The sequence below is a fragment of the Giraffa tippelskirchi genome, chromosome 3 (genome assembly GCF_054371585.1).
Source record: "Giraffa tippelskirchi isolate mGirTip1 chromosome 3, T2T-mGirTip1v1.2.pri, whole genome shotgun sequence".
NCBI classification, from domain to species: domain Eukaryota; kingdom Metazoa; phylum Chordata; class Mammalia; order Artiodactyla; family Giraffidae; genus Giraffa; species Giraffa tippelskirchi.
This window is the reverse complement of record NC_137277.1, coordinates 72437828-72454182: the sequence shown is the minus strand read 5'-3', so window position 1 is coordinate 72454182 and position 16355 is coordinate 72437828. Positions and strand designations below refer to the sequence as shown.

The following is a 16355-nucleotide window of genomic DNA, read 5'->3' as shown; positions in this document are numbered from 1 at the left end:
TGCATTTTACTTGCTTCATACCATTTTTCACCTTTGGAGATCATATGGACATTCCATGTCCATAATTTCTTCTTCGATTTGACATTTTCTCTGTAATAAGTATTAGTGCAGTAAATTTGTTTTTGCTTCAAACAGGCACAGATTTTTTTCTCTTAAACTCCAAAGACTATAAGAATTTTGGATCCAATATGGTGCTTAAGCAATGAAAAGAAGGCTTTTCTAATTTGTTGAACTCTTTCTTTAATTCAGCTCCCTTTTGTTCCTTTAAAAGAAGGAGGCTGTGTGTCCATGTTTGAAATGCTGTAAAGATTAGACTGTTGAAGCCCTTTCCATTCTGTTTTATAGAATGTGGAATAATATGGTCTTTTCTTTTATAAACTCCTTGGTTGTCCTTGTTCTTTCCTGAACTGTCAGTCTTCCTTCCAATTAAGTAGGGAGATTGGGCTGGCACCCTAGGAGAAAGAATTGTAAACCTACTTTGTTGGTATTATTTTGTAATAGTGAAAGTAAATTAGATTTAATCTAGTTGCATTATATTTATTTAGCAAATTTTGTTACTTATGGGTTTTTTAGTAAAAATTTCCAAGTTAAATTTTCTTATAAGAAGGAAACATTCATTTCCAAAAAGAAGGGACTCTTAATATTTGTTTTTGTGATTATTGTAATAATGTGAAATATTTGTCACCAGCAACTATCGGATCAAGCTCAAAATTTCACCAATCCTAGGACTGGAAAGCTGGCTTTCCAGTGACCTCTGTGGATATCCAACAATTATCATTCTTTACCCTGATGCTTGGTCACTTCTGATTGTCTCGATCTTCCTTTTTCTTTTCTTCTTCATTTCTTTTCATTTTCCCACTTTTCTCATCTTTCCACTCTTCCTTCCTCTCCCTGTTCCATTCACCTAGAAGCTACAAGCTAACAACCCTTAGTAAACCCTGGCAAAACCCAAGGTTGAGTTTGAAACAGCATTGACTGTCAAGAAGCTTGTTCTCACAGAGAAGATCAATACACAGAGAGTAAAAACATACACCACAATGTATCATGTGCCATTAGATGAGTCAGTACAGGAGAGGAGAGCCCATCTAACTGGCATAAGTGCAAATTTATCCCAGCGCAAATCTATGAAGAGGGTTGTTTGTCCTAAACTTTGAAGGATAGGTTAGGGTTTTTGATGGGTAGAGATTAAGATTTTTTTTCAGATAGAAGAAAGGAAGGATGTAGCAGTAGAGTGAGTTGGTCTGGGATAGTGACTAGTGACCCATTTATGTCATGGTCATTGGAAAAGACCCTGATGCTGGGAAGGGTTGACGGCAGGAGGAGAAGGGGATGACAGAGGATGAGATGGTTGGATGGCATCACTGACTTGATGGACCTAAGTTTGAGCAAGCTCCGGAAGTTGGTGATAGACAGGGAAGCCTGGTGTGCGGCAGTCCATGGGGTCACAAAGAGTCAGACACAGCTGAGCAACTGAACTGAACTGATAGAGCAGAGTTCTGCAGATGTTTTCTGTAAAGTGCTACAGAGTAAATAATTTCTTTGCAGACCATGTGGCCTTTGCAGAAGCAAAGCAGAAGCAACCATAGGGAATCCATAAATGAATACACTGGCAGTGTTCCAACAAAACTTTATTTACAAAAATGGGCTGCAGGTCTGAGTTTGCCCATGGGCTATCATCTGCTAATCCATGATAAAACAGTGGTTAGTGGGAAATAAATGTGCTGTGCTTAGTATGGCTCAGACAGTAAAAGCATCTACCTACAATGCGGGAGACCCGGGTTCAATCCTTGGGTTGGGAAGATCCCCTGGAGAAGGAAATGGCAACCCACTCCAATATTCTTGCCTGGAAAATCCCATGGATGGAGGAGCCTGGCAGGCTACAGTCCATGGGATCACAAAGAGTCGGACATGACTGAGTGACTTTACTTCACTTCACTTTATTTTATTTTTTTTTTTTTGAGGGGGATTTTCAGCTTTTATTCCTGAAAAATATTCTTTTCTGCTCAATTCTCTCTCTCCTTTTTCCTTCTGACTCTTTTTATGTTTTTTTTTTTAATTTTTTTTTTTTTAATTTATTTTAGTTGGGGGCTAGTAGTCAGTTGTGTGCAACTCTTTGTGACCCTTTGTACTGTAACCCACCAGGCTCCCCATCCAAGGGGATTTTCCAGGCAAGAATACTGGAGTGGATTGCCATTTCCTTCTCTAGTGAGGTGGTGGCCAGATGTCAGCTTTTGAATGCTAAGCTAAAGACGTGGGAATTAATTGTACTCTCTTTAGTAAAACCATGATTATGTCTCTACTAAAGACTTTAAATACCTTGACATTTAAGTATGGAGCCAGATGTTTTCTGTTTACATCCTTTAGATATCTGTATAGCTAGCTCAATACTGAGATTTCTCTGAATAATATTTGTATAAAAATAGTGGGTGGAGAACAAACTAGGCCTTTGAATGCCCCCCAGTAAAGTTTGAGACATAGGATGTTTGGGCTTCTCACCATAAAGTGTCCACTGGAATGGACCAAAAAATCAGAGCTTGGAAAATGGAAGAGAATGAATGAGTGGGCGCTTTGGAGATCTGAACTCAAAATGTCCACATTCTTCTCTGTTCAAAAACTGATAATGTGAACTTAATTCCAAAGTAGATATAAGATCCACATTTTTTGATACTTATTCTTTAAAAACCATTTTATTGAGCACAATTGACATGTAAAGGCTGTAGATATGTCATGTATATAAATTAATGAGTTCGGGGATAAATGTACACCCGTGAAACCATCCCCACCATCAAAGCCATAGACATATGCATCACCTGCCAAAGTTTCTTTCTGCTCCTATTATTATTATCTTGTGGTAAGAACACTGAAAGTAAGATCAGTCCTCTGAGGAAGTAATAAATATGCAGTGTTGTTGGCAGTAGGCACTGTTGTACACTAAATCTCTAGTACTTATTTATCTTGTGTAACTGAAGCTTCACACCCTGTTACCCCCATATCTCCCTCTTCTCTGCCCCTGGAAACTCCAATCTAATCTTTGACTGTTTTGTGTTATTGTTCAGACACTAAGTCATGTCCAGCTCTTTGGGACCCATGGACCACCCTGCAAGGCTTCCCCGGCCTTCACTATCTCCCGGAGTTTGCTCAAATTCATGTCAATTGAGTTGACTCTTTTGGATTCCACGTATAAATGAGAGCATACATTATTATCTTTGTGTGTCTGGCTTATTTCACTTAACATAATGTCTTCTAGCTCTGTCCATCTTGTTGCAAATGGCAAGATTTCTTTTTTTATTTTTTAAGACTGAAGAATATTCCATTGTATGTATATACCAATTTCCTTTATTCATCTGCTGATGGACATTTATATTTTTTCCTTGTCTTGGCTATTGGGAATAATGCTGCATTGAACATGGGAGTACAAGCCTCTGTCTTTGAGATTGATACTTACAGGAATAGTTACACATGTTGATTCTAAAATTCTACATAATTTCATAGAAGATTGTATTAGGTACTATAGACAGTTCTTCTCTTGTCTCTGGTTCAACATTTCCGTTTTAAAACTTCCTCTAAGGTAATATCAGATAATTCTGCAGTACTATTTCTCATGTTGTTCCTCAGAATCTTCCTCAAGGTAAGGCTGTACCTTATTAATGTTTGCAGCCCTATTATCTCCTGGTGCAGATCTGGCCAAAAGCAGACAATCAGTAAACATTTGTTAACTGAATGAATGTAGGTAAACATTTCTAATTGTTCCAAACAAGTTATTTCACTATATTTTGTGTTTTTCATCTTTAATAGTTCTCATCTAGAATGCATAAACCTCAAAGTTTAGAAGTCTTCATTGTTAAAATATTAAATTTCATCTGTGATCTGTTTACAAAAACTTTATATACCTAGTGTATTTTTAGCATTATATCCCTAGAGAGAAGAAAATTATATATTAAATGAAATTATTTTAGATGCTTTATACATAGTTGAAAAGAAGTAAGCTAGTTTTTGTACTGGAGAAATCTGAAAATAAAGTTTCTCCATACATACATTTGTAACCTACATAATAGTAACAACATAATAAGATGTCAGATTCTCTTGGAAAGAAGTGGGGTTGTAATTTCTCAGCCCACCCTACTCCAGATGTTGCCAGATAAATGGCTAGCAGTACCTTTTGTTTCAGCCTTTTCTGGATTTTGAGTTTTACCTGTCTATACCCTATAGCAAAACCATAATACGGTGTTGATTCTAATAGGCTTTTTCAAGAACATTTCTTTATACCTATTTAGCAGTCTTTTGAATTTTAATGATTCTCACTACTTAATGCTTCTAATCATGTGCTAAATGGTTAAATCTTTGCCAGCAACCTCAGGGTCTTGCTCATGGATGTATATTTTATTTTCATTTGTTTCTTTCAGTGTTTAGATTATATGTTTTCTAGGGTGCAGTTGAAATCATTTGATATTGAACCATTTTTAAACCAATGCTGACATATTGAAAAGAAGATTGTGTGGGCAAGACATAATGATTATAATTAAGTGACAGAGAAAATAATATGGGCATGGAGAGCTGAAAAATACAATGGAGAACAGTAGGTAGATTATGGAGACAAAAGCACCTCTGGTGGAAAATCATATATTTAACCACACAATCTGCCCGATCTAAATGCCAAAGTATTTTTGTTGGAGAAGAAAGCTAGTGAGGGGGATTATTATGGCTATATATTACTTCTGGCTGCCAGTGCCATTTGCCTGATCAAACTATTGACATCACAGAAGTCAGAAGCATCCTGTTTTTTAAGTCATGGCAGATAATTCCTTATAACTTTTTATTTGGAGGAAAAAGAGTTGTTTGTGCCTCCTTAATTTCTATAACTAGGCTTTCAGTCAAGATTTTGTTTTTAGGTTGTATTTTTTTTTAATGCTGTTTTTTGCTGCTGCTTATGCTGGGGCCAGAAAAACCAAGCTGAAGGAGGGGGTAGGCAGCTCAGAGAGTCAGCAAATGAGGACTTCCTTCTCTGGTTGGGAGGAAATAAGCTAGTGAATATTTTGTTGTTGTTCAGTTGCCAAGTCATGTCCGACTCTTTGCAACCCCATGCACTAGAGCACTCCAGGCCTCCCCGTGCCTCACCATCTCCCAGAGTTTGCCCAAGTTTATGTCTATTGAATCAGTGATGCAATCCAACCATCTCATCCTCTGTCACCCTGTTCAACTTTCTGCCTCAGTCTTTCTCAGAGAGCATCAATGTCTTTTCCAGTGAGTCAGCTCTTCCCATCAGGTGGCCAAAATATTGAAGCTTTAGTTTGTGCATCAGTCCTTCCAGTGAGTATTCAGGGTTGATATCCTTTAGGATTGACTGGTTTGATCTCTTTGCTGTCCAAGGGACTCTGAAAGCAGAAACTAGTAAATATGGTGGAAACCAAATTCCTAAGGCTTTTTGGTGAGAGAGAAAGTACAGTAAAACACATGGAACTTGGAGTAAAATGAACCTGTTAATCCTGCCTGTGCTCTATTAGCTGCTCAATATTTGCCTCAATTTTCTTGCCTTAAAACGGGGGAAGTCTTGCAGGTTTGTATTAGGATGAAATTGGACAACATATGTAAAGTTTCTAGTACTGGGCCTGGGGGAAGAGGTGTGTGTGTGTGTGTGTGTGTGTGTGTGTGTGTGTGTGTGTGTATTACACAAATACTACTTTTTTCCCATTTGAGCTAGAAAGGACAGTTTTGGTCAGGTCTACATTATATCCTAAGTCTGTCAGGCAACCTAAGGTATAGATGTAGGAGATCTCCTCAGACAGAGAGGCTTTGATTTTGATAGTGAAAATTTGACCTTTGAAAGTTGTTTTTTTTCTGAATTTGATACTCATTTTCTCATCAGATTTATTATATTAACATTATTCAGTTCAGTTCAGTTCAGTTGCTCAATCGTGTCCGACTCTTTGTGACCCCATGAACCGCAGCACATCAGGCCTCCCTGTCCATTACCAACTCCCTGAGTCCACCCAAACCCATGTCCTTCGAGTTGATGCCATCCAGCCATCTCATCCACTGTCGTCCCCTTCTCCTGCCCTCAATCTTTCCCAGCATCAGGGTCTTTTCCAGTGAGTCAGCTCTTCGCATCAGGTGGCCAAAGTATTGGAGTTTCAGCTTCAACATCAGTCCTTCCAATGAACACCCAGGACTGATCTCCTTTAGGATGGACTGGTTGGATCTCCTTGCTGTCCAAGGGACTCTCAAGAGTCTTCTCCAACACCACAGTTCAAAAGCATCAATTGTTCTGTGCTCAGCTTTCTTTATAGTCCAACTCTCACATCCATACATGACCAATGGAAAAACCATAGCCTTGACTATATGGACCTTTGTTGGCAAAGTAATGCCTCTCCTTTTCAATATGCTGTCTAGGTTCGTCATAACTTTCCTTGCAAGGAGTAAGCGTCTTTTAATTTCATGGCTGCAGTCACCATCTGCAATGATTTTGGAGCCCAGAAAAATAAAGTCAGCCACTGTTTCCACTGTTTCCCCATCTATCTGCCATGAAGTGATGGGACTGGATGCCATGATCTTAGTTTTCTGAATGTTGAGCTTTAAGCCACCTTTTTCATTCTCCACTTTCACTTTCAACAAGAGGCTCTTTAGTTCTTCTTCGCTTTCTGCCATAAGGGTGGTGTCATCTGCATATCTGAGGTTATTGATAATTCTTCTGGCTATCTTGATTCCAGCTTGTGCTTCCTCCAGCCCAGTGTTTCTCATGATGTACTCTGCATATAAGTTAAATAAGCAGGGTGACAATATACAGCCTTGACGTACTCCTTTTCCTATTTGGAAGCAGTCTGTTGTTCCATGTCTAGTTCTAACTGTTGCTTCCTGACCTGCATACAGGTTTCTCAAGAGGCAGGTCAGGTGGTCTGGTATTCCCATCTCTTTCAGGATTTTCCACAGTTTATTGTGATCCACACAGTCAAAGGCTTTGGAATAGTCAATAAAGCAGAAATAGATGTTTTTCTGGTACTCTCTTGCTTTTTCGATGATCCATCGGATGTTGGCAATTTGATCTCTGGTTCCTCTGCCTTTCTAAAACCAGCTTGAACATCTGGGAGCTCACGGTTCACATATTGCTGAAGCCTGGCTTGGAGAATTTTAAGCATTACTTTATTAGCGTGTGAGATGAGTGCAATTGTGCAGTAGTTTGAGCATTCTTTGGCATTGCCTTTCTTTGGGATTGGAATGAAAACTGACCTTTTCCAGTCCTCTGGCCACTGCTGAGTTTTCCATATTTGCTGGCATATTGAGTGCAGCACTTTCACAGCATCACCTTTGAGAATTTGAAATAGCTCAACTGGAATTCCATCACCTCCACTAGCTTTGTTCATAGTGATGCTTCCTAAGGCCCTCTTCACTTCACATTCCAAGATGTCTGGCTCTAGGTGAGTGATCACACCATCATGATTGTCTGGGTCGTCAAGAACTTTTTTGTACAATTCTTCTGTGTATTCTTGCCACCTCTTCTTTATATCTTCTGCTTCTGTTAGGTCCCTACCATTTCTGTCCTTTATTGAGCCCATCTTTGCATGAAATGTTCCCTTGGTATCTGTAATTTTCTTGAGGAGATCTCTAATCTTTCCCATTCTATTGTTTTCCTCTGTTTCTTTGCAATTATTGCTGAGGAAGGCTTTCTTATCTCTCCTTGCTATTCTTTGGAACTCTGCATTCAAATGGGTGTATCTTTCCTTTTCTCCTTTGCTTTTCGCTTCCTGTCTTTTCACAGCTATATGTAAGGCCTCCTCAGACAGCCATTTTTCTTTTTTGCATTTCTTTTCCATGGGGATGGTCTTGATTCCTGTCTCCTGTGCAATGTCACGAACCTCCATCCATAGTTCATCAGGTATTCTGTCTATCAGATCTAGTCCTTTAAATCTATTTCTCACTTCTACTGTATAGTCATAAGGGATTTGATTTAGGTCATACCTGAATAGTCTAGTGGTTTTCTCCACTTTCTTCAATTTTGAATTTGGCAATAAGGAGTTCATGATGTGAGCCACAGTCTGCTCCCGGTCTTGTTTTTGCTGACTGTATAGAGCTTCTCCATCTTTGACTGCAAAGAACATAATTAATCTGATTTCGGTGTTGACCATCTGGTGATGTCCATGTGTAGAGTCTTCTCTTGAGTTTTTGGAAGAGGGTGTTTGCTATGACCAGTGCATTCTCTTGACAGAACTCTATTAGCCTTTGCCCTGCTTCATTCTGTACTCCAAGGCCAAATTTGCCTGTTACACCAGGTGTTTCTTGACTTCCTGCTTTTGCATCCAGTCCCCTGTAATGAAAAGGACATCGTTTTTTTGGGTGTTAGTTCTAGAAGGTCTTCTAAGTCTTCATAGAACTGTTCAACTTCAGCTTCTTTGTCGTTACTGGTCGGGGCATAGACTTGAATTACTGTGATATTGAATGGTTTGCCTTGAAAACGAACAGAGATCATTCTGTCAATTTTGAGATTGCATCCAAGTACTGCATTTCGGACTCTTTTGTTGAATATGATGGCTACTCCATTTCTTCTAAGGGATTCCTGCCTGCAGTAGTAGATATAATGGTCATCTGAGTTAAATTAACCCATTCCAGTCCATCTTAGTTCACTGATTCCTAGAATGTCGACGTTCACTCTTGTCATCTCCTGTTTGACCACTTCCAATTTGCCCTGATTCATGGAGCTAACATTCCAGGTTCCTATGCAATATTGCTCTTTATAGCATTGAGTCTTGCTTCTATCACCAGTTCCATTCACAATTGGGTGTTGTTTTGCTTTGGCTGTATCCCTTCATTCTTCCTCTAGTTTTTTCTCCACTGTTCTCCAGCAGCATATTGGGCACCTACCGACCTGGGGAGTTCATCTTTCAATGTCCAATCTTTTTGCCTTTTCATACTGTTCATGGAGTTCTCAAGGCCAAGAATACTGAAGTGGTTTGCCACTTCACTACTAACTGAACATTATTAGTACACGTGAAAAGAATAAAATCATCCATTCTGGATTGGAAGACATTTTGTGAATCAAACCCAGTTTCAGAATGGCAGGAGGTTTTGGGTGTCTTATTTTGGCAACTGTACTTTTACAAAGATGGAACAGATGGAATATGCAGAGTTTTTAATTAATTTAGTTTAGAATCTTACTACACTTGGACTTTGTTTACAAATCCAAAGGCTCTGAGAATTTCTGAAATTAATCTTTGGAGCAAACAAATTAATAAACATTGCATATTGAGTCCCATTCCTGAAAATGCTGTTGAAGGAACGTTGTAACCGTTGAACTACAAATGTAGTTCAAACATTTGGTTTGATAAGGCCCATCACCAAATCTTAAAAGCTTTTAAAATTATTAGTTTCCTTATCTTCTAGTAGTGTGCAGTATTCCTCTTATATGGTTTATCTGTTTTTGGTACATTATCCTTCCCTTCTCCTCCTTCTCTTATGAAAGATAGGATGAAAAGTGAAAAAAGTGAAAGTGTTAGTTGTTCAGTTGTGTCTGACTCTTTGTGACCCCATGGACTGTAGCCCACCAGGCTCCTCTGTCCCTGGAATTCTCCAGGTAAGAATATTTGAGTGGGTAGCCATTCCCTTTTCCTGAGGATCTTCCCGACCCAGGGATTGAACCCAGGTCTCTTGCATTACAGGCAGATTCTTTACCATCTGAGGAATAAAATATTCTGTACTTACAGTTGTGTCTTATGCTATTTAAGGTACTTGCTTTGGAAACAAGCAACAGAACCCAGCTCATGCTACAAGATTCAGGGGAGTTTGATATAGATCACATATCATCAGGAGGGGCTGCACAACCCATCTTCTGGAAGGAGAGGGAAGCACAGAGGGTGGGAGCTTATAGACTCCCAGAGATGATCCAACTCCAGAAACTGTTAGCCTCTGTGTATCTTTAATCAACATTTCAAGGGCCTGACAGACTGTCTGGCCTTCGTTTTTGTTGTTGTTCAGTCACTAAGTTGTGTCCGACTCTTTGTGAACCCATGGACTCTAGCCTACCAGGCTCCTCTATCCTCCGCTGTCTCCTGGAGTTTGTCTCCTGGAGTTTGCATTAGTTACATGCTTTATGCCAGTGGCTCAGTAAATTTTGTCTAGGGGTTTAGGGGCAGGTGGCTGGGGTATTTAGTTTAGATTGAGCAGCAGCTACTTGTCCTCTACACATAGTTTATTGTACTAGGTGGACCTATACAAGGACATTTGGTTTATAAGCTCATCAGGCCATTTTTATTACAACCTTTTATTATTTTGCCAAGAGTTATATTTCCCATTTGAATTTGAAGCCATGGTCTGGCACCAACATGTGTGTGCGATTACTTCTTTATTTTTAATTGATGATATATAAGAAAAAAAAAGAATTTAATGATTCTATTTTTGATGATTCTATTTTGATTTAAATGCCTTTGTTGTTGTCCAAAAGCAATTTAAAGTCTAGATTATTTTAACAAAGAATAGATAAGGTGTGATAACAGTTTTGTAGCAATATTGCAATTCAGTCAGTGTTGACTAAGATTTTTTACCTGACATGATGTTCTTGCTAAAAATTCTTAAATATACGTTTATACAAATGCATAGCAGCATAATTAATCCTTATGAGATGTTTCTTAGTGATGTACTCATGTTTATGAAGTGGTCTCCAGTTGTGAAGTAATAATTTTTGTTATAAATAACAATATTATAATTTTTTTGACAATTAAACACTATACAGAGCACATTATTTGCATTATTTTACTTTATTAGCTCAAATTAGTGGCTGCTGTCCTGATTTTATAGATGAGCAAATGGACTGAGAGGTGAGTAACTTACCTAAAGTCACACGTCTAGGGATTGGCAAAGATGGACCTTGACTGACTACAGAGCCCATTTATAGTGGAAGAGAAGAAAAACATTTTTAGCAAAGGTGTTGTGATGCTGGCTTTGCAAAGGCATTTCCATGGTGGTAAAAGTTCTTCTGTAGCCAGATATTATCAATGGTAAATCCATGAACACATTGTCAAAATCTGTAAGGCTGGAGGTTTTAAGTAGAAGCCAGCCTTAGTTCTTTTTTCTTGACTTTATCATCTATATATTTAATTGATATTTTTTATATTTTAGTAAAAATTTTTTTAACTAAAGATGGAGCTAGTGGTAAACGTACCTGCCAGTGCAGGAGACTTAAGAGATGCGGGTTAGATCCTTGGGTCAGGAAGACCTCCTGGAGGAGGGCATGGCAACTCACTCCAGTATTCTTGCCTGGAGAATCCTATGGACAGAGGAGCCTGATGGGCTACAGTCCATGGGGTCACAAAGAGTTGGACATGACTGAAGCAACTTAGCACACACACATAGTTCATCTACAGTATTAGTTTCAGCAATACAGCATAGTGATTCAGTATTTTTGTAGATTATGTTCCATTATAGGTTATTACAAGATAATGGCTATAATTCCTTGTGCAATACAATACATTCTTGTTGCTTATCTATTTTATAAATAGTAGTTTGTTAATCCCATACCTCTAATTTGTACCCCCAGCTTCCCTCTCGCCTTTTGTTATCTTAAGTTTATTTTCTGTGTCTGTGAGTTTGCTTGTTTTGGGTATACATTCATTTGTATTATTTTTTAGATTTTATGTATAAGTGACATCGTAGTATTTATCTTTCTCTGACTTATATCACTAAGCATTATATTCTCTAGGTCCATCTGAGATTTTGTTTTGATATTTTGTAATTTGCAACTAAAACACATCCTCTGCTTTCCAGACAACAGAGCAAAATAAAAGAGCTATCCATGCACTAATGGGTTTGGTGAATAGCATTTTATTGTAGGACCTTTGACTGTATTTTATTAGTATTAAATCTGTGTAACTTGATAATATTAGAAATTAGTCATATAAAGTAAAAATTTTCCTACAGCCAGAAGCTGTCTTTGCATTATTTACTATTCTCACTTTCCATTATTCACTATTCTCCCTTCTTTTCCTTTTAATTGGCAGAGAAAATAATGATAATACTATACCTTATTAATAATATTCAATTTATTCAGTTTTAGGAAGAATAAATTTATTGGAATATTTAACATCTTTCTACCCATCCATATGTATGTATCTTCTAAGTTTTTCAACAGTTTTGTTCAGCTGTTTTAAATGACATTTTACAGTATAGTGACATGCTTTCTAGGATTTAATATGCTGTGATTTTCTGTCTTTTCTAGTGTCTGTATTTATGCTGAAAGTCCAGGTGAATGACATCATCAGTCGTCAGTACCTGAGTCAAGCAGTTGTAGAAGTGTTTGTAAACTACACAAAGACAAATTCCACAGTAACTAGAAACAATGGAGCAGTGTTGATAAGAGTGCCCTACAAGTTAGGACTCAGCTTAACCATCATTGCTTACAAAGACGGCTATGTGTTGACACCTCTACCTTGGAAGACCAGAAGAATGCCAAGTAAGCACTTAAATAGTATTTTGCCTTCACTAAATGTAAATGATTTTTTACTCTTTGAGAACTGCTTGTTCTGGTAAACTGAAAATATGACTGTCTATGTGAAGCCAGTATAAGTAGATTAGAAAGGCATGCCAGTTTGAAGAAAATATGAAGGCCTTTTTCCTTCTACAGAAGCCTGAAGGAATCCTGAGAAACAGCTCTGCTCTGGTACAAAACTTGTCTGCAGGTGTGTGGGGGGGTAGCGGGTGTGGCATGCCTACAGGATTAGGATGGGCCAAAGTATTGATGAAGGGACCTTCTCAAAAGGTAAGATGAACAGTTTAGATTTACATGATGACTAATAAAGCAGTTCTTGTAGATTCTTGAACACATGAATTTAAGTTGTTTAGAAACTGAATTTACAGCATATAGGTCAACAGCAGGGCTGAAATAGATTCAGGGAGTCTGGCTATGAAACTATGGCTGTGCTGAGGGACAGTAAGGCTAGCCTGATGTAAGAAAGGAGATGAAAGGAGAGGTAAGCGTATAAGAGGCATACTGGAGAAAGAATCAGTATTTATTATGGTAATCATTTTACAATATATACACATATCATCCCATTGTACACCTTAAGGTTATATGATGGTAGGTGTCAGTTATATCTCAACAAAGCTGGAAAAAATTGGTAGGACTTAGCATCACTAATTTGGAGAAGGAAATGGCAACCTACTCCAGTATTCTTGCTTAGAGAATCCCATGGACAGAGGGGCCTGGTGGGCTACGGTCCATGGGTCACAAAGAGTCAGACACAACTGAGCGACTACCACAGTATAACTAAGTGGCTGTTGGGGGGAAAATGGCCAACCAGTTTCCAGAATACAAGTCTGATTGGAAGGATGATCCATTAGGTAATCAATCTTTTCAAAAATTTTATATTTTATTGTTCTTGTTAAATTTTAGATATTATAGTTTCATATTAGAAATATTTGAATTATTGAACTTTTAAAAATTAGATTGAGAAAGAAAATGAAAAATTAGATAATTAGTAAGATTCACATGAGTAAAATTCTAGCAAAATAATGACTAGAAAATCTGTGTAGGGATAGGATTGAGATAAATTCATGGTCTCAAATGATTTTTTTAAAGATAGAGATTAAGCACAACTATTCATGCAGCAAAAGTGAGAAAAACAATGAAAGAAGAAACCAACTATTGGGAAAAGGAAATAATAGAGATAGAAGTATATTGGCATAGGTTAGAAAAATATAAAGAAATAGTTGACAAAAATACATAAAAGCTTTAAAAATCATAAAAGTAATTGATAACAAATTTGATGGCAAGTATCGCAAAAATCCAATAAAACAAACAATTTTGTGATAATGTAAATGATTATTGCTTTTAGATGAGGTAAATTAATAATCATGGGTAAAATGTTCTAGATAAAAATAACTTCTAAGGCTATAAGGAAAAGTACTGCAGGTTATTCTACCAAATCAATCAGTACAGCCTTGATCCTGAGACCTAACCAAGGTAATGCAAAATTAAATGCCCTCTTGTGTGCATACTCTTTCTCATTTACCTGTAACTTGAAATTCAAAAATCCTAAGCAGAATAGTGAAAATTTCACTGTTATTTAAAAATAGCATACTGTCCAGACCAAGTAGGATTTTTCTTCTTTGCAGGACTATACAGATGTCAGACTTTATTAATTTTATATATCATACTATTAGAACAAGCTGGAATCAAGATTGCCAGGAGAACTATCAATAACCTCAGATGTGCAGATGACACCACTGTTATGGCAGAAAGTGAAGAGGAACTAAAGAGCCTCTTGATGAAGGTGAAAGAGGAGAGTAAAAGTCAAGTGTTAGTTGCTCCGTTGTGTCCAACTCTTTGCAACCCCATGGACTTAGCCCACCAGGCTCCTCTGTCCATGGAATTCTCCAGGCAAGAATACTGGAGTGGGATGCCACTCCCTTCGCCAGGGTATCTTCCCAACCCAGGGATCAAATGTGTGTCTTCTGCATTACAGACAGATTCTTTACTGTATGAACCACAAGAGAACATTCAAAAAAATGAAGACCATGGCATCTAGACCCATCACTTCATGACAAATAGATGGGGAAACAATGGAAACATGACAGATTTTATTTTCTTGGGCTCCAAAATCACTGCAGATGGTGACTACAGCCGTGAAATTAAAAGACACTTGCTCTTTGAAAGAAAAGCTGTGAAAAACCTAGACAGCATTTTAAAAAGCAGAGACAGCAATGGTTTTTCCAGTAGTCGTGTATGGATGTGCGAGTTGGACCATGAAGAAGGCTGAAAGTGTGAAGCTGCTCAGTTGTGTCCAACTCTTTGCAACCCCATGAACTATAGCCTACCAGGCTCCTCTGTCTATGGGATTCTCCAGGCAAGAATACTGGAGTGGGTTGCCATTTCCTTCTCCAGGGATCTCCCCAACCCAGGGATCGAATGCGGGTCTCCTGCATTGCAGGCAGATGCTTTACCCTCTGAGCCAGCAGGGAAGCCCCTGAAGGAGGCTGAGTGCTGAAGAATTGATACTTTTGAACTGTGGTGTTGGAGAAGACTCTTGAGAGTCCCTTGGACTGCAAGGAGATCAAACCAGTCAATCCTAAAGAAAATCAATCCTGAATTTTCATTGGAAGGACTGATGCTGAAACTGAAGCTCCAATACTTTGGCCACCTGATGTGAAGAGCCGACTCATTAGAAAAGACCTTGATGCTGGGAAAGATTGAAGGCAGGAGCAGAGGAGGACAGAGGGTGGGATGGTTGGATGGCATCACCGACTCCGTGGACACGAGTTTGAGCAAACTCTGGGAAATGATGAAGGACAGGGAAGCCTGGTGTGCTGCAGTCCATGGGGTCTGAAAGAGTCAGACACGACTGAGTGAACAACAACAATTAGAACAAATTAGAACTAGTATGTGATCATATCAACAAGGGCCTGAAATGTATTTTGTAAGTTCACCATTCATGCATAACCAAGAATAAACTCTTTAATAACTAGGACTACAAAGATATACTTAGGTATCTCAAACTCATACTAAGTGTAAAATATTAGAGGTGATCCTACTAAAATAAGAAACTAAATACAGATATCTATATTATTTTACATTGTAGTAGAAGTTCTCATCAGAACAAAAAGATATTAAGAGAAAAAAAAGAGGAGAGCTATTAGGAAGAATCAAAGCCATTGTTTGTGGTTATGATCATATCCCTGGAAAACTGCAAGTTAGCACTGGTAAAAATCAGTAGATGTTCTTACATACCAGAGGTGATAACCAATTAGGAAAAATGAAAATAAATGCTTCTCAGAACCATATGAGAAGGGAAACTTACAAAAAATTGAAGTAACTGTGGGGAGGAAAATAAAACTACCAAATGTTACTGATAGAACTAAAAAAAAAAAAAATCATCTAAAACATCGTATAACTGGAAAAATATTTTTCTTACCCTGAATATTGTAAAGATTTAATTCTTCTCAGACCAATTTATAGATTTAATGCATTAGCAAAATACTTGGCAAAATAATTCTTGAAGAATAAATGTGTAAAAATACCTGAAATTTTAAGAGATTTACTGGAGGCAGTTTGAAATTCCAGATAACTAAAATATATAGCTACAGATTTACTATGGTTTGTACTATAATACAAATCAGATACTAGTAGGTATAAAAAATATAATGTATGTTAAGGAACTATTATAAATCATTGAGGAAAAAGCTGAATATTCAATAAGTAATATTGGAATATTTTGCTAACCATTTGCAGTAAATTAATTTGAATCCGTATTTCAAAATACATTGCTGAGAGTTCAAATGCGGAAAATTATATTTAATATAAACTATCTTTTTTTAGGATGGTCTTTTTAAACTGAAAAGCAATGAATAATGTCTAAAAGGTAAATTTCACCATAATTTTA

At 37.7% G+C, this 16355-nt stretch overlaps 1 protein-coding gene across 1 annotated transcript in view; it reads left to right on the top strand.

Annotated features, from left to right (window-relative positions):
• FAM171B (family with sequence similarity 171 member B) overlaps positions 1–16355 on the top strand; it is a 76132-nt gene that overhangs the window by 37754 nt on the left and 22023 nt on the right. Inside the window, exon 2 of the mRNA XM_081579443.1 lies at positions 12197–12430. Within this exon, the coding sequence (XP_081435569.1) occupies positions 12197–12430 (234 nt within the window). The remainder of the gene's footprint in view (positions 1–12196; positions 12431–16355) is intronic.